The following is a 23412-nucleotide window of genomic DNA, read 5'->3' on the forward strand; positions in this document are numbered from 1 at the left end:
GCAGGTGGGATACTAGCTCCCTGACCAGGGATCAAACCCACACACCCTGCATTGCAGGGGAAGTCTTATCCATTGGAACTTCAGGCAAGTTCCCACTGTTTTCATTCTGATTATAAAACTAATGTATGTTCATGATAGAAATTTTCAAAAACTCAGAACATATGAAGAAGAAAATGGAAATCACCTGTAACACTGATAGTAACACTTCACATCTATCTACAGCTGTGTGGATTTAATTTTAGCACTACCAGGGTCATACAGGATAAACTTTTGCACCTTTTTCTTATTTTTGTATTGTAAGCATTTGGGAGAAAAAAATCTTTAGGCCTTGCCAATTCTTGCAATTTATTTATTTGTACTATCCCGGGATCTACTTTGTTTACAGTGTCAAGGTCCAAGCCAGAAGGCTGCTTTGGTGAACATGGAATCAGAGGAAAAATTAATAATTTAAAAATCAAGTAATTGTAGGAACAAATGTATCCAGGCCAGGGTCCTGGTACCATAGACTCCATCTCATTACGTGTACGTCCGTAATGCCAAGGAGCGCAGGGCCCCTGGGTAGGGGCTTGGGGACCAGGGGACTGCTGGTGGACGCCCAGGGTCAAGGCCAAGAGCCGGGGATCACGGCTGTGGGCCGGAGGGCACTAGGCACACAGGCTTCGCTTGAGCTTACCGCTGTCCCGCAGGCATAAGCGAGTGGAGGTGTCCCCAGCCGGTCTCCTTGAAGAATCGGTGTGTGTGGCGGGGAACCCGGCAGTCTCTCAGGTCCGGTCTGGACGAGCCGCCTTGGGCGCCAGCAGCTGGGGACGCCAGGGAGGAGGAGGGCGGTGACCCCGCGGGTGCGGAGCCTGCGAGCTACGACCTCCGCCCTTCCGGGTCCGGGCTGGCGCTCCGGCTACCGGCGGGCCCTCCGCCGCGCCGCCCTAGGGCAGGAAGGAGGACCGGTCGCGGCGTGAGGGGCGCGGGCCTCGCGGGGAGGGGGTGCCCCGAATGGCCAAGATGGCGCGGGGCGGGACACGTGACTCTAGGCCCCGCCCCGGCCCCGTTATCAGCGCGCTGCCCGGGACACCCGGCAGCTGGCTGCCCGCAGCCACCCTGCAACCATGCTCCGGGGATCGGCGGGCGCCTGGGCCGTGCTCGGCCCTCTGCTCTGGGGCTGCGGGCTGTCGCTGCTGCAGGGCGGGATGCTCTATCCCCGGGAGAGCCGGTCGCGGGAGCGCAAGGAGCTGGACGGCCTCTGGAGCTTTCGCGCCGACTTCTCCGACAACCGGCGCCAGGGCTTCGAGCAGCAGTGGTACCGCGCGCCGCTGCGAGAGGTGCGTGCTCGGGAGACGGGACCTGGGCCAGGGCCGGGGAGCTCCTGGAAGCCCGGTGTGGGGGGCGTGGGGAGCCTTCCCCTTGTGGCCTCGGAACTGATGGACGGCCCTAAAGGGCCGTGGGGTCGACCCACCCGGAGTATGACCGGCAGGAGGAAATGGGCGGGCGGGACTTCGGTAGGGGAGGCGGAGCCGGAGCGGTGTCCCTGCCGCGAGCTAATGCCAGTGGCCGCCCCGTGGCTGGAGGGGAGTCTTTGGACATTTTGGGGCCGCACCTTTGCCCTGGCAGGAAGAACCCTGAGTTCCAAGGTTTAGGTAGAGAACGGGGCTTGGCATCCAGCCGAGCACCCCCTTCTAGGTCTTCCCTCTGATTTGGGTCGGGTGGGCAGAGAACTGGGTTGGGGGTCGGCCTTGAGCATCCAACGGTCACCTCCTTTACATCCTCTTTTTTTAGTCTTTGCCGCTCAGCCCTCATCACAGGAAGAAAGGGGCGGGGGAGCCGGGCACGTGCCCCACTCACAGTTTCCTCCGCAAAGCGGCCCCGGCCAGCCTTCCTCCCGGTGGCAGTCAGTTGATCATCTTCCTCTTAGTCAGGGTCTCATTTCTGGCTATCCTTCTTGCCCCAGGCTGGCTGTGGCCCTGGGCACACCCCTTTCCATGGAAACTCCGGTGCCCGCTGCCCTGAGAAAGAACTTCTGCTCCCACCAGACCTGGGACACAAGCATCCTTGCTGTTGGTGTCATCAGAAAGTTATCCATTCATTCAGTCAGAATTTACTGGGTCCTCACTGTGTGGCAGGGCATGGGCCAGCCACTGGGCGTACAGCTGTGAGGGGCAGGGAATCCCGCTTCCTCCGAGCTCCGTGTCCCATCTGTGTCTTCAGGAAGCTCTTCCCCAAGCTGCTTCCAGACTCACTGAGCTATCTGTCCGCTCCTGCCTTGCCTTCTTCCTGAGGTGTTCAGGGTCAAGAGGTTCAGTGGGTTCCTTTGGGGCTCAGGTTCTGCCAGGATGTCCAGAGGCTGTATCTCATGGGCCCTGGCCCCCAGAGGCCTTCCCTGACCCCAAGATAGCTCCCTGCGCCTCTCCACACTCTCTACACAGAGCTGCTCACTGACAGCAGAGGCCGTGTTCAGTGTTCTATTCCCAGCGCCTAGAACGCCATGCACTGTTCCCTGCGCACCCTTGAGTGAGTGAGTGAGTGAGTGAGTGAGTCACTGGGTCTGCTTCATGGAGTCGTAAAAATTAAATGAGTCCATGAAAGACATTGGTGAGTTGCTGGTAGGGTGGTCTGGAATCCGGGAGGGTCTGGGAGACGTCTTTTTTTTTTTTTTTAATATTTTAACGTGCAGCCTAATAAGTATTTGGCTGCATCCAGTCTTAGTTTTGGTGCTTGGGCTTAATTGCCCTGCAGCACGTGGAATCTTCCCAGACCAGGATCGAATCTGTGTCCCGTGCATTGCAAAGCAGATTCCTTATTGCTGGGCCACCAGGAAGGGCCCTGGGGAGAAGTCATTTTGTCCAGCTTTGTCCTGCAGGCAGAATTGCTGGGGGACCTGGCCCTTTAGTTTCCTGGGTGATCTGGACCTAATTCCCACCCTTGTCTCCTCAGTCGGGCCCCACCCTGGACATGCCGGTGCCCTCCAGCTTCAACGACGTGGGCCAGGATGGGCAGCTGCGGAGTTTTGTCGGCTGGGTGTGGTATGAACGGGAGATCACCCTGCCCCAGCGGTGGACCGAAGACCTGGGCACGAGAGTGGTTCTGAGGATCGGCAGCGCCCACTACTATGCCATTGTGGTCAGTACAGCGGGTGGCAGGCAGAGCGGGTGGCCAGGCGTGGGGCAGGGTGGGGGATGGGCTGTCCTGGGGTGCCTGTTCCCAGCCGTCACCTGACAGCCTGCCTCTGGGGTACATGCGGGGGCGGGGGCTCATTTAAGGCCCCACACTGGGTTTGTGCCCTGGGTGGCGGAGAGTGGTCCCTTCTATTCCCCTGGAGCCCCATTCTTCCACTCCCGAGGTCGGTGGCAACTGGCAGAACCCTCAGCCCGCCCCACTCTGCCCGCTTCCCCCATCCTGCACTTGTGTGTGAGGGTGTGCCGGAAACTGTCGGGCCCCCCATCCCCGCTTGTCTCCCTGTATCTGCAGTGGGTGAATGGGGTCCATGTGTTAGAGCACGAGGGGGGCCATCTCCCCTTCGAGGCTGACATCAGCAAGCTGGTCCAGAGCGGGCCCCTGTCCTCCTGCCGCATCACCGTCGCCATCAACAACACGCTGTCCCCCCACACCCTGCCGCCTGGGACCATCCTCTACAAGACGGACCCCTCCATGTGAGCAGCACCTAGCCCAGCCCTCGCCCCCGCCCCCACTCCCCACCCTGCCCAGACGTCTTCCCACCAGGGGACAGGGTGGCTTCAGCAGAGGTGAGGCCCTGGCTCTTGGAGGCCAGGGAGACATGTGAGTTGAGATCGAAGGATTCAGAACAAGGCCACTGTCCCCTTGCTCCGTCCTAGGTACCCCAAGGGTTACTTTGTCCAGAACACAAAGTTTGACTTCTTCAACTACGCGGGACTGCATCGGGCCGTGCTCCTCTACACCACGCCTACCACCTACATTGATGACATTACCGTCACCACCGACATGGACCAAGACATTGGTGAGGCTCCTGCCAGGATCTGCCCTCAGCCAGGCCCAGAGTGGCTTGGTTCCCTGTTTGGAAAGATCCCCTTGGAGACGGGCTCTCCCATCCACCTCCTCAAGGTGCTCTCACCTGTAGGACCGCAGGCCACATGCCCCCCTCTTCTCTCTCATCTGATCTCTCGTCTCCTGTAGGGCTGGTGAATTACCAGATCATCGTCCAGGGCAGTGACCACTTCCAAGTGGACGTGTCTCTTCTGGATGAGGAAGGCAAAGTCGTGGCCAAGGGGGCAGGGGCCAAGGGCCAGCTGCAGGTGCCCAGTGCCCACCTCTGGTGGCCGTACCTGACGCACGAGCACCCTGCCTACCTGTACTCGTTGGAGGTAATGGTGGTGAGGATTGGGCTGGGGGAGGCCGTTTGCCCCCATCCAGCAGCCCTAGCTTCAGCAGGCCTGGTCCCCTCAGCTTCCTGGTCCATTGGATTGAAGAGTCCCCAGCCTGATTTTTTTCAGCCATTGGTGGGGAGGCCGAGTTGGAAGAGAAGCCCCGCGGCAGTGTGGGCAAAAGTTTCTTCTTGCTCACGGCAGATATAATTTCTGCCTCTCTCCACCTGCAGACCCAGAGGTGGGCCGCGGTGATTTGCCAGGGGCTGTCCTGCGAAGCTCAGGCTGCGTGGGGCTCAGGCCGGTCAGGCTGCCTCACGCCCAGTGCTCGATTTCGCAGGTGAAGCTGACGGCGCAGACGGCCGTGGGGCCCGTGTCTGACTTCTACACCCTCCCGGTGGGGATCCGCACTGTGGCCGTCACCGAGAGCCAGTTCCTCATCAATGGGAAGCCGTTCTATTTCCGAGGGGTCAACAAGCATGAGGATGCAGACGTAAGTAGGGGCTCCTGGGTCCCTGTTTCTTGCCATCCCCTTCCCCATCCCCTGGAGTGGCTGAGGACAGCTCAGAACAAACTGCCCCAAACCACTGCCTGTGCTTGGCCTGGATAGCAGGCTGATAGGGTGACTCTGGCGGGCCCAGCTCTTGGCGGAAACGTGTCTGGGATGGGGTCAAGTGCAGGGGCTCACCTGTCTCTGCTGTCCTCCAGATCCGAGGGAAGGGCTTTGACTGGCCGCTGCTGGTGAAGGACTTCAACCTGCTTCGCTGGCTGGGCGCCAACGCCTTCCGCACCAGCCACTACCCCTACGCGGAGGAGGTGCTGCAGCTCTGTGACCGCTACGGGATCGTGGTCATCGACGAGAGCCCTGGTGTGGGCATCGTGCTGGCGTGAGTGCCCGCTGCCTGCACTGCGCGGCACCCCCAGTTCGGCAGCCTGTGCATGCATGCTGTCGCTCAGTCATGTCTGACTCTGGGACCCTATGGACTGTAGCCCATCAGACTCCTCTATCTATGGGATTCTCCAGGCCAGAATACGAGAGTGGGTTGCCATTTTCCTTCTTCAGGGGATCTTCCCGACCCAAGGATCGAACTTGTGTTTCCTACGTTGGGAGGCGGGTTGTTTACCACTGAGTCATCAGGGAAGCCCAGAGTTTTTACTAGAGGGAAAGAAAATCAGACTGACCTGTTCCCTCTCCTCTCTTGGCCTGCAGCGAGAGCTTCAGCAACGTGTCTCTGCAACACCACCTGGAGGTGATGGAGGAAATGATCCGCAGGGACAAGAATCACCCGGCCGTTGTAATGTGGTCCTTAGCCAATGAGCCCGCTTCCTTCCTGAAACCGGCTGGTTACTACTTCAAGTGAGTGCTCCTGCCTTGCCTGGGCTGGTCCCCGTTGAGACCACAGCCTGCTGGCCCAGCTCAGCCTTGCCTGGCAGCCAGGGAGAGTGGCGGTGGGCCCTGCAGTGGGTGTGGGCTGCTTCCAGCCCAGGTGCATCCATCCCTGGTCAATTTAGGGGACAAGATACTCACCCACCCAGATTATGATTTCAGCCAAGTGTCTCCCAGACACACCTGAAATGAAATGCAGAGGAGTTAACCCAAAACTTCAAATTAAAGAAAAAAGATAGTGACGTGGCCTGACTGACATAAGGAAGAGACGTTTGTCAAAGAATACATAAATCTGTGACCTGACTCTCCAGAAGGGCCATAGAAAGAGTCAGGCGCTTGCACCTTCTGGGAAACTCCCTGAAAACAGAGCTACAGAAGCTGATGACAGAGCTGGAAAGCATAGCCAGCGACTGTGGTGCCGCGAGCAGCATTTCCCTCTGTTCTGCTCTTTTCTGAGGCACTGAGCCATGGCTGACAGAGCTCCAGTCAAAACCAAGCCCTGCTGTTATTGTTTAGTCGCTAAGTCGTGTCCGACTCTTTGCGACTCCATGGGCTGTAGCCCACCAGGCTCCTCTGTCCTTGGGATTTCCCAGGCAAGAATACTGGAGTGGGTTGACATTTCCTTCTCCAGGGGATCTTCCTGACCCAGGGATCAACCTGCATCTTCCGCTTAGCAGGCGGGTTCTTTACCACTAAGCCACCTGTGTCTTCCCTTGATTTTTATGCTGTCCCCATTCCTGGGAAATTTAGTACATGTTAGAACTGCACAAAACCACTTTGCAATGCTTTTGAGTTCACCTGTAAAGGGGATTTAAACTTTATAAAGCTGACCTAGGCATATGATTATAAACAGATTTTCAAAGACGTGCATATTCTGACTATCCTAAAGTTACGTTGTTAGACGGGACCAGGTCACCTGAAGTTCGTTGTCCGTTCACTGCATACCAGTAACTTCCGCCACCCCCCAGGCATTGTCCTGGGCAGAAACCTCCCAGAGGGGCCATCTCCCCACAGTGGGCCAGCCTCCTGGCGTTGTCCTTGGTTTCTTCTCTTTCTTGCCATCCTGCAGATGTAGCGTAGCCGGGCGTGGGGAATTATTTCACTTACTGCGGAGGCAGCAGAGGCCATGGAAATACTCCCTAGGAGACACTGCCTGCATCCCCCTGTCCTGGATGGAGGCTCTGAGTAGTGGACCTTCCTGGGCAAAGACGAGCTCTGGACACACAGCTGGAGGTCGGGTTGGGCAAAAAGTTCGTTTGGGTTTTTTCATAACATTGTTCAAAAACTCGAATGAACTTTCTGGCCAAGCCAATACATGTATTTAAGTCTCTAGTGAGTGCCCAGTGCACAGCTTGCCTCCCAGGACACGTTCCCTAGTGATGTGTTACATTAATACTCATCCTAACCTGCACAACATCCTAGTTTTGTCGGAGATGAGGAAACTTGCTTTTGGCAGCGCCCAGCTCAAAGATCTCAGCTGTGCCTCTCCTCTCTTGAGGATGGCCCCCTTTGGAGGACGGGTAGGGGGCTAAGATCTGGGGAGGGAGGAAGAGAGAATGATGTCAGGGAACATGATGTCTCAAGGAGCACGTTTGCTTACCTGAAATGCCCTAGAAGGCAGGGAGGAGAGCCGTGTCTTGGGGGTGTTCTGTCTGGGAAGATGGGAAGGAGAGGATTCAGGAGGGGAACCTGAGGCCCTCCCCATACTGACGGCACCGTGTCTTCTGCCCTCCGTGGACAGGACGCTGATTGCCCACACTAAAGCCCTGGACCCCTCCCGCCCGTGACCTTGTGACCAACACCAACTATGAAGCAGACCTGGGGTGAGCCTGGGGTCTCTGCACATCTTCCTTCTGCCTGTCCTCTTGTCCTGCCCTGATGCTTGCTGACAGGAGCTGCTGGGAGGGACCACGAACAGCCAGTCTGATCATTTCCATAGATGGTCTTTGGGTTAAAGAGAGCTGCCAGGGAGTGATTTGCCAGGCAGTGTAGCTTCTTGACACTAAGGAGGTCAGGCATAGGGAAGTCGAATTCCTTCTCAGTTCATTCTCAATTCATCGATTTCTCTGCACTTTGATTTAATTTTATGCCCCCAAGTTTAGTATGCTCAGAAAGGGGCAGAGGTTTAAGGGAGCTTAAAGTCATCATTGACTTGTGTTTCTCCAACTTGGCTGATCATTGGAGCCACAAAGGGAAGCTTTTTGAAAGTACAGAGGTCCGGATTTTGTGATTCTGATTTATAATGTCCAGGATAGGAATCGGAGTTTCTAAAAAACTCCTCAGTGATTCCAGGCATCAATCAGCTTTGGGAACCACTGCTGAGATCCAATGTCAGGGGGACTGAAAATTGAAGGGAGAGGCTCACCCAGCCGGTTGGACCCCACGGCTCCTCTCACGGTCCCTGGGCACAGCAGCCCCTCAGAAACTGTGTTGAGTTGTTGCACAAAAGCTGTAAAACAGGAGCAAGAAGATGCCTCACTAGGGAACTGAGGCCAGTACTAAGAAGCGCTCCAGAAAGCGAAATGCTCTCGAGAAAGAGCGGATAAGAAAGCACTGTGTTCAAGTGTAAGTGTGACCACTGTCGTTTTCACGTGGACCCGACGGTTTGTAGCCCTAGTGATCCGGGGCCATCCCTTCAAAGGAACATGACTGTGGTGGAACACCAGCGGGGCACAGGCGACCTGGGCGTCTCATAGTCTCAGTGGCATCCCTTCCTGCTCTAGTGGGCAGGGGAGCCTGTGCTGGTTCCCCCAGAAGGTTGCCAGGCTCACCCGCTGGGATGTGTGAGCTGTGGTGACGTGCCCACACAGAGGTACCGCTTCCCCGCGGTATCTTTCCGCCCCAAGCTCAGAAGGGTGCTGCAGCCCCTTGGGAGAGATGGACCGCGTGGGTCCCAGTGCAGACTCTGCAGGCGAGCGTGGGTTCAGGTGAGCTTTGGGGTCCACTGAGCGGCACATTGCTCAGATTCGCGGCGGTGCTGCCCCCAACCCAGGCTGCCCTCCCAGGAGGGAACTGTCCAGTCTCTTCAGGGCCCGTGACAGTAGCTCAGAAAGGGGACTCGGGAGGCTCTGTGAGGAGAAAACTGCCTTCGGCCCTCAGTTGGGCCAAGGGCATGACTAGTGACAGGAACACCACCTAGAGATGAAGAAGTCCAGTCTGGATGGGCTCCCTGGGCCGGCGTGCCTGGGGCCAGCTCTCTCATCGCCCTCCCCGGAGCCCAGTTGCAGCCAGGTCAGGGGTGCCGGCCCAGAACGAGAGGCTTGCTCCCTTCACTCGCTCCATTCAGGTCCCTTCTGACTATTATTTCCTACACGTGCGCATCTAACGCACTTTCCGCACTCACTTCTTACTTCCTCTGCCAGAAGCACCCCGAGTGTGAGTCCTCCACTCTCCTGGTTGGTGGACTCTCCCCATGCTCTTGCAGGCGCCGTACGTGGACGTCATCTGTGTGAACAGTTACTACTCCTGGTACCACGACTATGGGCACATGGAGGTGATTCAGCTGCAGTTGGCAACCCAGTTCGAGAACTGGTATAAGGCCTATCAGAAGCCGATGATTCAGAGCGAGTACGGAGCAGATGCCATTGAAGGGTTTCACGAGGTAAGTGCATCGAAGATGGGAGTTATTTTTTCCCTCTCTCGGACAGGGATGTCAGTCATCACGGCCCCAGACTAGAGATCTGCCTCTTTCCCCGTCCCTCCCTTGTCCTGGCCACCTCCCACAGCTAACCAGGCCAGCCCTAAGCCGCCTCTCCACACGGCCGGCCCGGACTCAGCCTCTGTTCCATGTGCGTGGTCCTCAGATAGCCTCCCACAAGCTGCCCAAGTGGTCCCTGGAACAAATCCAAGCCTTGTCCTGTCCCTGGCTTTCCCTGACCCCACAGGACGAAGCCGTAATCTGTGCTCGGGGCTGTCCGCGTCCTCTGCCCTCTCCCAGGCCTTCAGTCCCATATCCTGGTCTGTTCTGTTTGGTGGCTCCTGTGCTGGCCTGGCCTCTTCCTTCTGCCCAGGAAGCCCTTCTTAGCTCCATAACCCCAGCTAATGGAACTTGACTCAATGGTCATGCTTCAGCTCAGGTGTCCACTCTTTGGGGAGGAGGACCCCACCTAGCTGGGCAGAGGAACACCGTGAGCTGTCATGCTCTCTTTGGTTCTCTCCTTGACCAGACCGGGGGCTCCAGGAGGGAGATTAAATTGTGTTTCCCTTGGCTTCCTTACAACTCCACAGTTGTATCTGCAGTGCATCCTGTATAATAGCGTTTTAATCCTCCTCGTTGGGAAGGAGGACCAAAGCCAGCAGGGGTTGGTTCTCTTGTAAGATGACTGCAGTGCTGCATCCTCGAGTGTCAAAGACCCAGCACCCCCCACAAATTCCCATGAGATGAAAACACAGACCTTATGCTCTAAGAACATCTCAAAGATCGTTATATCTTAGCACACGACAGACATGAGCTCTTCTCCGGAGACTGAGTCCGTAGATGTGACCTCTGCTTTTCCCCTCCTCACCTGGCAGGTCTCAGCTTCAGTGAAGCTTTCTGTGGCCCCTGCCTCTGTCTGCACCCACTGCTAACCTCCTCCTACCCGCCCCCCACACACTACATGCTCCCAATTCACCCTTGTTACACTTCGAGCTTGTGTCTTGCCAGATTGTAAAGCCCATGAGGGCAGGGACTCTATCTTTCTAGTTTCTTTGCCTCTAATGCCTGGCATATAAGCAGATGCTAAATAACGATTTGTTCAATAGTCAATGGGCTAAATAGCAGTTCCTTACCTAGATGAGATACAGGGGAATTGGAGTGAAGTTAAAGCTGAGTCACACCAGTGCTCAAATTATGCATTGGCAGCTACTTCAGCCTTGGGTTTTAAATTTATTATCCAGACACGTATTTTTATTCCTAGTGTAGTTCAGCTGTAAGACTGCAGTGGGAAATAGAGGTGGAAAAAAGTAAAGCAAATATTAAATTCTGTTTAATGGGAATTCCCTGGTTGTCCAGTGGCTAGAATTTGTGCTTTCAGTGCCGAAGGTCCAGGTTCAATTCCTGTTTGGGGAACTAAGATTCCACCAGCTGCTTGGTGTGGCCAAAAAAAAACCCCACAAATTCTGTTTATAAATAAAGAAGTTACTAATTAAGGTGGGGTTGTTGCTGTTTTTTAAACCTTTTTTTTTTTTAACCCTGGGCTACATCACACACTGGCTTGGCCCTCCACCAGTATCAGCAAGTCCTGCAGGCACTATAGCCCACCACAAGGACAGATATTTTGGTCATCATCAGATGGATCTTTGTTTAAGTTTGCAGTTTTGCTGGTTGTGACTCCTAACCTCTCTCTCTGCCTTGAATTCCAGGATCCACCACTGATGTTCAGTGAAGAGTACCAGAAAGGCCTGCTCCAGCAGTATCATGTGGTTCTGGACCAAAAACGCAAAGAATATGTGGTTGGCGAGCTCATCTGGAATTTTGCTGATTTCATGACTAACCAGTGTAAGTGGCAATTGGGTGCATGGGATGTATCCCTTCTCATTGTTTCTGGTGGGCGTGTTAGTTCAGGACATTTGGTTCTAAGAACCCTGGAAACAAGCAGGGGAAGGCTGATATCATCAAAGCAGGCTACACAGAGGATTTCCTAGGATAAAGTCAGTTGTGTTGAGCAAGCAGCTGATTACTTGTGTGCTGCAAGTAATGCAAATCATTTTCTGAAGTAAATGGGAGAGGCATCCGTCTCAAGGCAGAGGTGGCCAGCTCTCCTCTGTTTCACAATAGTATGAGGAAAAAGTGGATCTTGCATTGGATTTACTGGGATACACTCGTGATTCTAGGGTAAGGTACAAAGCCTGAGAAACCTAAGACATTTCAGTCTGTTTTATATGATTTGCTTATGAAAGGCAGGTTCACCAAATATACGTAAATATCAAACGGTTTTGAATGTAGGAGTGTTTAAAAGCCTTCAGAGTGAACATGGTCTGTACTTTCTCAAGTGAGAACAATGAGAAACTTCCAAATGAATGTTTCCTATATCTTTTTACCCCTCTAGGTTACTAGCTTCTTGATATATTGTAAATTGAGGAGAGCAAGCTGGGGGAGGTAGGGAAGAACTGGTAACAGTGGGAATTACCTTTTATTACTTCTGGGGAAAGACAGGTTTTTGGAAGGTTAAAGTTTAACTAAAAATCAGAGTTCAGGGGGGTGGGGTTGGGGGGTGCTTCCTGGTGGTCCAGTGGTTAAGACTGCACTCCCAATGTAGGGAGCGTGGGTTTGAAACCTGGTCGGAGAACTAAGATTCCTCATGCCATGCAGCATGGCAAAAAAACAAAATAAGAAAAAAAGAAAATCAGAATGGCAAGAGTGAAAGAGGAAAAAGAAAGAGAACGTGAGCCTCCACTCTGCTTGGCAAATGAGATTAGTGGCTCCTGGAAATAAACTTGGATGGAAGCCTAGTTTTGTGAGTAGGGACACTGGCTTTGTGTAGTAAGGAATTAGCTGTGTGACCTTGGACAAGGTACCTACCTTTTCACAAGCCTATGAAGTGGGCATAACGACAACCACCTCGCAGGTTGACATAGGGATTCCACTTGAAGTGCTTGGCACAGTGCCTGGTGTTTGCTTTTCATGGGAGAAATGATTGTTGTCTTGAACTTTTCAGTGGGAGAGAGCTTTCCATTTCACAGAAGGGGTGGCTTCTCTTGGGGGTGGAGAGAAGACTCGCTGGGAGCATAGCTGCTCTTTCTACCTCCCTCTCCGGCAGACCTGCCTCCAGGGGTGGGGACCCAGCTGGAAGTCTGCCTGGGAGAACTTTAACATCTACTTTAACATCTACGTGGGCCCCTGTGAGTGGTCAAGACTCTGGCTCCTCCTAGGAGAGTAGTCCTTTCAGAGAGGGCTCCAGCCTTTCGAAGAGTAACTTTGTCTCAGCCCCACTCCAGTTACCAGGCAGCTGGGTACCCTAAATGTCTTAAACATTACCTTGCAAGGAAAAGATAAACAGTTTTGGATTCTTCCTCTAATGGATGAAAGCTGAAGTGTTTGGGGGAGAACTGGTATTTAAGTCTTTACCCCATTAAGCGGCCACTTCCGAGTCCACAGCAGGCCGAGCAGCTCTAAAGCATGAAGACATTGCTGAGTGCCCAGCTTGGCTCCAGGCTGGTTCTGATTTTCCCCATCAGAAGTCATGTGAAACACCTTTTGTCTTGTTTTTAGCACCAGTTCGGATGATTGGGAACAGAAAAGGGATCTTCACTCGGCAGAGACAACCAAAGAGTGCAGCTTTCCTGTTGCGAGAGAGATACTGGAAACTTGCCAATGAAACCAGGTACCAGCGGTCAGCTGTGACGTCACAGTGTGTGGGAAGCGGCCTGTTTACTGTTTAAAGCGAGAACTACCTCTCTGCAGACACTGGCTCGGTCAACTCCTCCTCCCCAGGGAGGGGGGCTACTGTCATCGCACACAGAGCAAGTGTTTCCTGCACTGTGCATGGCAGACCTGGAAGCTTCTCACCTGGATTTTGTGGTCATTTGCTAGAAGGGAACATTAGAGGTGAAAATAAAGACTTGTAGGGCCTTCCCTGGCAGTCCAGTGGTTAAGACTCGGCACTTCCATTGTAGGGGGCCTGAGTTTGATCCCTGGTTGAGAAACTAAGATCCCACATGTTGCACAGCATGGCCAATAATAATAATAATAAAGAAAAGCTTTTGTCTTATGAGAATAAAGAGTTGGCTTAAAAGTGACCATCCGTAAACTGAATGATCTATACTGCTGAAAAGCATCTGCATTTCTTTTCGCATCTCAGCCTGTTTTTGTAGCCTTAACCAAGCACAGAGTCTTGGGAAACCTCTGCTTCAGCACTCATGCCCCACTCAGAGTCATGGCTTACAAACTGTGCTGCCACCAAACTAGCCCTGCTGTGTGCGCTTGGGCCAGCCTTGACTTGAGTGGGTGACGGTAGGAAACACCTGCTAGGAACTCCACAGAAGGGCTGAAGTTTCAGCAAATTCCCAGAAAGTAGTATCAGGCTGGAAGAAGAAGGCACGGGGTCTGTGAACCACAGCTAAGCTGACGCAGAAGCAGAAGAAAGGTAAGAATGGAGCAATGTCGGAGCTGGAAGGGAGCTCAGAGGTTTCCAATGCGGCTGGGATGTTCTTCCAACCGCAGCCGTCGTCTTGTCTGGACTGAAAGGGATAGACAGCTGTAGAAGCCCACTGGACCATTGCAGCCGACTCCACTGAAGGTGGAGATGCAGCCTCTGAATGCGCGGGCCGCAGACAGGACAGGCTTCCATACCTGGTGCCGCCACCTGCTCTGCTCCCGAGGACGGCCTTTCCTTAGGAATCTGTCCTCCTGCCCCTCTTCTGCAGGCTCCATTAAGTAAGGTACGTTATTTTTAAGATTTCAGTGTTCATCAACCCTGACTTAAAGCTGAAAGCTTTGGAAAAATACGGTCCAATCAAATTGAAGACCATAAATTAATGTAGTTCTTGATACAGAGTTTGATCCACTTGTAGGGGATTTCATGTCTCAACACATGCCCTTTTTTAACCTTTCTTTCCAAGCTCCATAAAGAAATGCGAGTGTAGTCTGTTCCAGTAATAAGTTAGGAATTTTAGGGGCTGTATATTTCTTTTGTTACCCTAAAATTTCCAAGTTTCTTGAAGTAATCAAGTTTTATGTTCCAGTTTAATGTCAAGGAATAATATATAAAATTCTTTACCTGACAAACATTATAAAAAAAATGAAACATGACAGACACACTTAAATGTTTTACAAATTAGGGGTAAGATTCTTTTCTCAAGTCCTAAGGTCCCAACAAAGGACACATTTGTTCTATTCAATAAAATATGGCTAACTGCATTTCCAACGAAATTATCTTTCTTGCAGATACTAACTTTTTAGGAGATTATAAGAGTGGAGTATTCAAGGTGAGGTACAGTAAAGCAGTGAAAAAACAGCTGATTAATACAATCTATGTGCTCACAGAACTGTAAGCAGTAACATCTTCATTAATTCTTGACAACCACATACATCATAAGCCCACAGGAATTCCAAGAACTAGAATCTCTAAGAATTCTGCTTCTGTCTTCTATAAGTTTACCTATAATTTAAGAGAAAAAGAGTCAACTCTATACCTGTAGAAATGAGGCTATGGTATTAATTGCAAGGATCATTTATAGGGACTTCTGATGGTCCAATGGTTAAGACTCTGCCTTCCAGTGCAAGGGACACAGGTTCGATCCCTGGTTGGGGAACTAAGGTCCTGACCTCAGGGTGTGACCAGAACTTAAAATCGTTTCTAAGACTGAATTCATTTCTACTGCTTTTTCGAAATATAACACTGCAGTATAAGAATGAGGGCAGCACAACTTCCACAGGTAACTTCTACATTTATTTTATACCAAAAAAGTTATGTGCAACAAATAAACATTCTTACATATTTACATTTGTTTTTTACCAGTTAGCAAAACTGTGTCCTAAACCTCTGATAAAGAATATTTCTACCTATATTAAAGGGGAAATCTGCCCAGTGAACTCCATTTTAAATGAATGTTTACTCTGGAGCTTAAAGCACTAGTAATAAATATTTTTTGATGGAACATACTATACAGATCATACACCTAATACTTAGGCCATGCTTAATACAGTTTTATAACAAAACATTTTACCTTTTCTGGGCTAATATGTTAAAAAAAAAAGTTTAACCAAGTCGCCTGGACTCCCACCCCCATCCCTTGATTTATTGAAGGGTAGTTCTCACAAATTAGGACTCGTAAGTGCTGCCTAAAATACATAAAGAGCAGTGTTTCACCAGAACTTGCCCATTGGGAAAAAAATACAGAAAAATACACGAGGACGAAGGCTGAATATTAGGTATTCTTTCCCAAATAGGTTACCAAAAATGAGAGTGGGTTTCTTGCTGGCAGTTGTCCAGTACTGACGTTCAGGGTAAGATCTGTCAGCAGTTACTGGTCTCAAGCTTTGCTGGATACAACTTTGTACTTCTGCTGATAGTCTTAAATGAAGTCTAAGAAAACTAAAGCCAACTCACAGTTTTAATTTCATTGTAGTCTTGGTCCTGTATTCTACATAGGAGCTCCAAAGATCTCTTGTATCAAATGAGAGATCTTTGTCTCTCTGAATGAAAATAATCAATGCTATCAACATCTTTAAAAGTCATGGATTTAAGGAGGGGTAACATACACCCAGGGCACACAGCTAGTTAAATCTGACACTTCACCAGAAGTTGATCCTCAACTGATAGCAACTAGCTGCAATGAAAAAAAAAATGAAATGAAACCCTTCAAACCACTGAGCTTTCCTAAAATTTATCATGTAACCACGACTTCTCTTATTTCTTCAAATGATAGGACTGTCAAGTAAATAAGAGGCTTCATCTGTTACAAATCATTTTGAAAACTGAGTAGCAGAAATTCACATTTTCCCCCACCTGTTCTTCAACACTGGTAGCTAATAATGTTGCAATGTTTAAATATTCAGTCTGAAGTAATCTTACTAACCCTCAGACTTTTAACAGGGGGTTTTCCCCTTCTTCTAGGGTAGAATTGATGTAGAGGGAAGCCTAAATTCTTCCCAGGGAAAAATAACAAATCACATACACCAGCATTGGAGTTCTTTGCTTAGAGAGATGGGCATCACCATGTGGTTATTTCAGGCAGCACATGTTCATCCCTCAGTGAGAAGGACATGAATTCTGGGGTTGTAGGAATGTGGCAACAATTTTTCTACAACTGAAACAGTGGTGTCCCCAAGGCTTAGAAAAGCAAAGGAAAAACTTGAAGGGTCCGGCTGAACACCCTGATGTTTTCTCACAAAAGAATTGCAGGCGTTCGCAAGAACGCAACGTTGAGACAAGCTTTAACTCTACTCCGCTGACAGAGGAGGGCAAAGAACAATTTTAAATGGGGACACAAGGAACTTGTTTAGCACAACCAGAGTTTATATATATATATACCATGATGTCATCACGGTGAAGCCGTCTCCAGACTAGTGGAGAAAAGAGAAGCAGTGAACTGCTGATCTGCTGGGTAGAGGGGAAGCTCTGCTGCCAGACGAGCTCATCGTGCAGTTCTCCAGAGAACTCATTTCTCCATAAATACCAGACATCTAATCAACACTTTCTAGAGTTCTTTAGAGAAACAAGAACAATACATACATAATAAAACAGACATTGAAATATTCACATTCATGGGAAAAAACATAAGCCTGGATGAAATCAGAACTAAGATATCTTTTACAAAACTAGTTTAAACTGGTTAAAAGTACATTACAATGCAATTTGATACCTGCCTTGGGCTAGAAGAGTACACTGCATCAATTATGACAGTTGGTTGGAAACTGCTGGACAGCTGATGACTCTACACGTTATGGTTTACAGAGCAGAGCCTGTCCCCTCCCTACAAAAGAAGGCAGAACACTCAGTAGTTACCAGTTTCTTCTTAACGTAATGATGAACAGAAATAGAAGCAAAAACATGGCGACTCCTTCTCAATCTAAGGAATGAAAAGACCACACAGAACCTTTCTATAGAATGCAAGTTTCCTACTTCATGCTGAGAAAGGAAGGAAGGACACTTCTGCCCAAGTTCAACACACAAAATATTTGGTTTGAGATTTAAGACAGAAGGCACTTTGAACATTCTGATAGAAGATGTTAACCAGAGAAACATACTGTCACTGTTTCATTTGGGTTTATTCAAATCTCTTTCAAAGACTCTGCATTGGGGTAGTTATTAGAAAGAGTACTATGTTCCACCTTGAGATACTTCTCCCTTTAGTACTCCTCCCAGTTAAGCCAATTGAGCAGCATGTCAGCCCTAAAGTTTACGAATCTAATATCTGACTCTAAAACAAACTAGACGTCCGGTTAGTTAGTGAAGAAAGAAACAGGAGAAACATATGGAGCTACCCAAGAGTAATCCTACTCTGGAGTGACTGGGGCTTATACTGATGATTTTCCAAGCCAATACTGTTTGGTTGACTGGCACTAATGTGAAGGAAAATTATCTGCATGAAAATTCACCTGTTGTAAGAGACTATGAAATGCCATAGTACTATTTCCAGCTTTTTGCCAGAGAAATCTACCCATTTGCCCACCTTTAGTGTCCTGAAGGCCTTGAAAGTCTGGTCACATGACTCACACTGTAAGTTTCTAATTGATCCAGTTCTATGACTAGGTACAAGCTTGACTTGAATGTCCAAATTTAGTTTCTTCCTTTCAAAGGAAGGAGATGAAAGGGAACCAGTCACCCTATTATTTTTGCTGTCAGTGCTGGACCCACAGCTGCCAGTCCTTTCCACAAGATGCTCTGTGTGGACTTAGTATTTTCACTACGTCTTCAGTCAGCATTGAGCTGATTGTTCCTCATTGCTACACTCCAACTAAGCTGTACAGCAAGTTTCTACAGGGCTGGATCCAATATCTCTACCTTTATTTACAAATATCACATAAATGGATTCTAGTTGAATCTACATGTTTAAATCCATCGGCTAAAAAACATATTACATATTGTAAACATGGCAATATTGAATACAGTATCTATTCTAAAATATTTTCATGTCATGATCACATTTGTTATACCTGAAATTGAATTTATACACATTAGAGAATTACTAGCAATGGTTGCTCACTTTACAACTGAGGGGAAGGGGCTAGGGCTACATTTTACCATTTCAGAAACATCTCCAAAGTAAAGTTAAAGCTTGTCTTTGATTGGCTTGGTATATCCTTTGTATCCATATTTTAAATGAAGATTGACACAGAAAATAGCTAGAGCCCCTTCTAATTTATAGGATTTTAAAAAATCAGTTTAAGATTCTTAGGGAAAGTGTCTGTTGTGAAGAATAATAATAATAATAATTAAAAAAAAAAACCCAAACTGCTGCAAAATAAACTTAATGGAAAAAGGGACTTCAGACTGTCAGTTAAAGAGTTCATCAGGCGGTCAGTCCTGCTTGGGCTGCAGTTGCCGTTTCCAGGCTTCGTTCAAGTAAACTAGTCGTTTGTAGTTGATGATAAGAAGAATGAAGTTCAGCACATATGTGATGACGCAGATGATGCAAAACTCCTTCAGCACAAAGTACAGGATGTAGGCCAGGTACAAAGACCCCACTACGGACATGATGGAGGATGTCATGAGGATTAAAGCTGCAACCGCACTCGCTGTCAGGCCTGCAAGAGGAACGGACACTGGCTCAGTCAGACCTTGACACTGGAGAACAAGCTTCACAGTTCAAAGGGAACATTTTGTGATTTGCTTCAGGGTTGGAACACTGATCTTAAAACACTGAAATTTGAGGACAAGACCTACAGGTCTATTTTCTTAAGTTTTCTAGCTGCAGTGTTGTTGCTTTTTTTGTATTGGAGTATGGCTGATTAACAATGTTGTGATAGTTTTTCCGGTGAACAGCGAAGGGACTCAGCCATACATATACACGTATCCATTCTCTCCCAAGGGCTTCCCTGGTGGCTCAGTGGTAAAGAATCCACCTGTCAATGCAGGAGACATGGGTTTGATCCCTGGATTAGGAAGATCCCCTGGAGCGGAAAAGGCAACCTACTCCAGTATTCTTGCTTGGGAAATCCCGCAGACAGAGGAGCCTGGTGACCTACAGTCCATGGGGTTGCAAAAGAGTCAGATATGACTTAGTCACTAAACAACAACAATATTCTTCCCCAAACTCCCATCCTGTCCAGGCCGCCACATAACACTGAGCAGAGTTCCCTGTGCTATATAGTAGGTCTTTGTTGGTCATCCACTTAAAATATAGCAATGTGTACATGTCCATCCCATAGCTGCACTGTTTTTGACTGGTAAATATTCTGGATGAAATATTATATATTTCATAAACTAGCCTTAGCTAAGACATGTAAAGAAAATATGCACTTTTGCAATCACATTATGCAATGAAGCAGATTTGTAAAACTGACAGCCCTACCTCCTGTAATGAATAAAGTAATGAGAGGAGGAGAAAAAAGTAATGTGAGGACCACAACCTTCTCTTCCAAGCAGGACACATTTGGTGAGACCATCCAGACAGACCCTTTTCACTATAGGCAGGCTCCCCACCTGTGGAAAGTAAAATTTGCTTTCCTGTGTTCAGATCAAATTTATCAAAAATCCCATAATGGGAGATGATTACATCAACATGCTGTTGAAGGGAAAAAAAAATCATGATAAACATTTCAGAAAGGGCTCACCCTGGGGCATAAGGAAAACCACATTTGGCCAGTTGGCCACATGTGGGTCAAACCAGATGGAGACAACCTGAGTTCTCAACACAAAGACTAGCCTGAACTCTTGATGCTATCATCTGACATCTTCACATGTTTGGTTTTGTAATTTCCTGTAGCCAACAGTATTGAGAACATGTGCACTTATTTTTAAGGACAAGAGAGCAGAGCATATTAAACTACCTACCCTCCTACCCAACAACTAATGGATAAGGATCACAGAAACAGATACAAATAAATAAGTGGTAGTGGTTTGAAGAGGTTAATTAAGGAGCTGGGATCACACTGCCAGTACAATGAGAAGTTGCATCTGGGCTGTAGCCTAGCCATGGGAACCGACTTGCCTAGAGACCACTTAAGAGAGTACATGTTTTTTGAAGAAATCGTTTTTTTTTTTTAAAGCAGAGGAGTATTTATTAATTTATGTATTTGACCATACTGTGCGGCATGTGGGATCTTAGTTCCCTGACCAGGGACTGAACTTGCGTCCCCTGCATTGGGAATACAGAGTGTTAACTACTGGACAGCCAGAGACATCCCTGACGCTTTAACAAGGCTCTTTCCACACTAAGATACTGTTGGATTACTTATGCCACCTGCTTTTGTAAATAAGGATTTATCGTAACCCAGCCACACTCATTCATGTATGTAATGACCGTGACTGCTTTGGCACTAGAGTGGCAGAGCTGAGTAGCTGTGATAGTCAGCAAAGCCTAAATGATTTCCATCTGGCCCTTTACTAAAAAACAAAGTTGGCTGACCTCATTTATGCGAATATCTCAAACTTCAAAAATGAATGCTGGCACCTTAATTTTTATCTAAGAAAGTTAATTTCAAAATGATATAGGCAAGTTATTTGCACTCTCTGTGCAACTCTTTTCCTTAACTGTAAAAGTGGGACAATAATCATGACTGCCTCTTAAGACTGTTGTGCAGATTTAAAGACCTAATAGAACGGGATTTCCCCGGTGGTCCGGTGGTTAGGACTCAGGACTTTCACTGTGGTGGCCTAGGTTCAATTACTGGTTGGGGAACTAAGCTGCACAGCGCTGCCAAAAAAAAAAAAAGGCTCTATCTTGAACAACTTAGAAGGGAGTGAACCTGATATGCTCTGGAAAACCACGTTTGGGGAGTTCAAATGTGCCTCTAGTGGTAAAGACACAAACACTAAAAATGCATGTGAATGCCTAAAATGTGACTAGAAAAAATATATATGATACACATGATTTTAAATGAAATTAACAAATTAAATATTACAAAATTTGGGAGCTGTTCAAGCCCATCTCCCAAAATTAACATAGTCAGAAGCTTTTCTTAGGTTATTTTATTGTGAACTTATACTTTATATTCTTCTTTAGAAATCCAAACAAAACAATTAAATGAAATAAAAGGTGAAAGTCTCAACCCTGCACATATATAAACATATACTTATCCTCTATTTATTATACCACAATTTGCCTTTTTTTTTAATTGCTAAACTAGGTTTTGATCTTCCAGGGTTTGTAGACCTACTTTTCCCTTTAATGGCTACATAGTATTTTTTAGCATGCTTGTAACCTATTCAATCCTTACAAGCTACTTCTAATTTTTTGCTATTTTAAACTGAACTGCTATGAATATCCTTGTGTGTGTTTTTTTATTTCTGCAGGATATACAGATACGGAAGGGGGCAAACTTGATAAGGCTATTGAGAAAAATTTAGGTGCACAGCTTGCCTTGGAATAAATCTATTGTTGCTAGAAAGAAGACCTGCCAGATAACAGGATAAAATATTAACAATTGAAATGCAAGGACAAAGATGGATGAATTTAACTCTGAAACTATAAAACCTTCTATATAATCAAAATTCACAAAATCAATATTTCTAAAACAAGAATAAAGAATGAGTAAAATGTTTGTAACAAATATGAAATGTACTGTTATCAGGATCCCAATAACTGGCAATAAAAGGAAATTAAAATACTATAAAATTAAAAATAAAATTAATATGGCTATAAATATATAACTACTGAATTAGAAATTTTATAGGAAAAAAAAATGAGGATGGTTGAAGCTTTGGGAAAACCTGACAACTGAGGGAAAATCAGTTTGTTTCTACCTATTAAAATCCATACCCCACAAAAATCTATGTTTGTTGACTCATTCATCCTACATTTAGATATTTGTTTTGCAGAAATAATTCAAAGAGAAAAGGAAGTATGAGAAGAGGACTTTAAACAAAGTTAATCACTGTAGTATTATTTAGAACATTAAAAAATCTGAAGCCTGATATCCACAACAGCAAAGCACTTAAGAGGATAGACAGTGTAAGAGAGCTCACATAAAATTAAGTAAAAAAAGTAAGGAACAATGGCAACAGTGGCTATACAAAGGTGATGGAATTATGACTGAATATCATTTAGCATTAATGTTTTCTCAATGCATAATATTTTAAAATAGCTACAGAGTATACAAAATAACAAGGAAACAAGGTTTCCAAGGCAAACTGTTTGGAGTAATAATTTCCCTGAATGGGACTCGTTTTTCTGAGCATCCTGGGATGCTCCTATCCCTGATTAAATACCAACAGATGCCAAGTTCAGGCTGAGTGTCATCAAAATCTTAGTGAACCAAGTTTTCACAACACAAAAATGTGTTACAAACTAGTGGTTCTACCACCAACATCTGCTTTTTACTTACTGTAAAGACACATCAGGACAAAGAGACAAAGTACTAAATGAAATATAACAAAACAAACTTATTTATGTATTGCTGTATAAATACTTACCAAGTAATAACTGTAGTATATAAAATATAAGTCCAAAGATACTGTTTGGCTGGTTTAATACACCATCTTTTCCAAAAATGGAACCCAAAAGACCAAATCCTCGACCCCATCTGTAAAATAAAGAAAACCAGTAACCCTATATTTGAGTTTTCTTCTTTTTAAAAAAGGAGAACTATCTGAGCATTTCCTGCCCACATACTCATCTGAATCTCTAAATTGCCAGTTTCTATATAGTCTCTTTTCCAAAAGGTTGAACAAAGTGTTGTTTTTCTGATAGCATTAGTATTTGCAGAGGAAGGGCTCTTTGAATTTTAAGCCAGGGTCTCTTTGAAGCAGCACCACTGACATTCTGGGCTAAATAATTCTTTGTGGTGGAGAGCTGTTCAGTGGGGGGCATTACACGGTATTTGGAGGTCCCTGGCCTCTACACCCACCTCTCCACCAGCTGCACCTACCAAAAATGTCTTCAGCCATTGCCAAATGTCCCTGGGGGCAAAATCACCCCCAGTTGAAAGTCACTGATGTAAGCTGTCCTACTTCATCCTACGTAGAATGAAGTTTTTCCTGACCCAGGACATGCATGAGGAGACATATCCTGGGAACATTATCTTTAAATGTAGACTATCCAAAACTAAAGTTTTTCCTAGAATCTTACCTCACAAGTAAAAAGTTGATGCATTATTTGCCCCATCAG

At 47.6% G+C, this 23412-nt stretch overlaps 3 protein-coding genes across 12 annotated transcripts in view; 1 reads left to right on the top strand and 2 right to left on the bottom strand.

Annotated features, from left to right (window-relative positions):
* The window catches only part of LOC138985623 (uncharacterized), a 35510-nt gene extending 34697 nt beyond the window's left edge, over positions 1-813 (bottom strand). For all 10 annotated transcript variants that reach the window (XR_011462663.1, XR_011462667.1, XR_011462659.1 and 7 more), the window contains exon 1: positions 674-813. The gene's annotated coding sequence lies outside the window, so the exon portion shown is untranslated. The remainder of the gene's footprint in view (positions 1-673) is intronic.
* A 290-nt stretch (positions 814-1103) lies between these two features.
* On the top strand, positions 1104-13440 carry LOC102275834 (beta-glucuronidase-like). The gene is given in 13 exon segments (XM_070362849.1): positions 1104-1316; positions 2926-3111; positions 3460-3641; positions 3825-3967; positions 4144-4331; positions 4672-4824; positions 5040-5218; positions 5542-5688; positions 7460-7501; positions 7503-7541; positions 9142-9319; positions 11062-11197; positions 12911-13440. Coding segments are annotated over 13 exon segments (1956 nt in total). The 3' UTR covers positions 13081-13440.
* A 1627-nt stretch (positions 13441-15067) lies between these two features.
* The window catches only part of VKORC1L1 (vitamin K epoxide reductase complex subunit 1 like 1), a 59596-nt gene continuing 51251 nt past the window's right edge, over positions 15068-23412 (bottom strand). The window contains exons 2-3 of the mRNA XM_070362851.1: positions 22719-22828; positions 15068-18889 (exon numbers count right to left, since the gene is read on the bottom strand). Of these exons, the coding sequence (XP_070218952.1) occupies positions 18663-18889; positions 22719-22828 (337 nt within the window). The 3' untranslated portion in view covers positions 15068-18662. The remainder of the gene's footprint in view (positions 18890-22718; positions 22829-23412) is intronic.

Source organism: Bos mutus, chromosome 25 (genome assembly GCF_027580195.1).
Source record: "Bos mutus isolate GX-2022 chromosome 25, NWIPB_WYAK_1.1, whole genome shotgun sequence".
Taxonomy (NCBI): Eukaryota; Metazoa; Chordata; class Mammalia; order Artiodactyla; family Bovidae; genus Bos; species Bos mutus.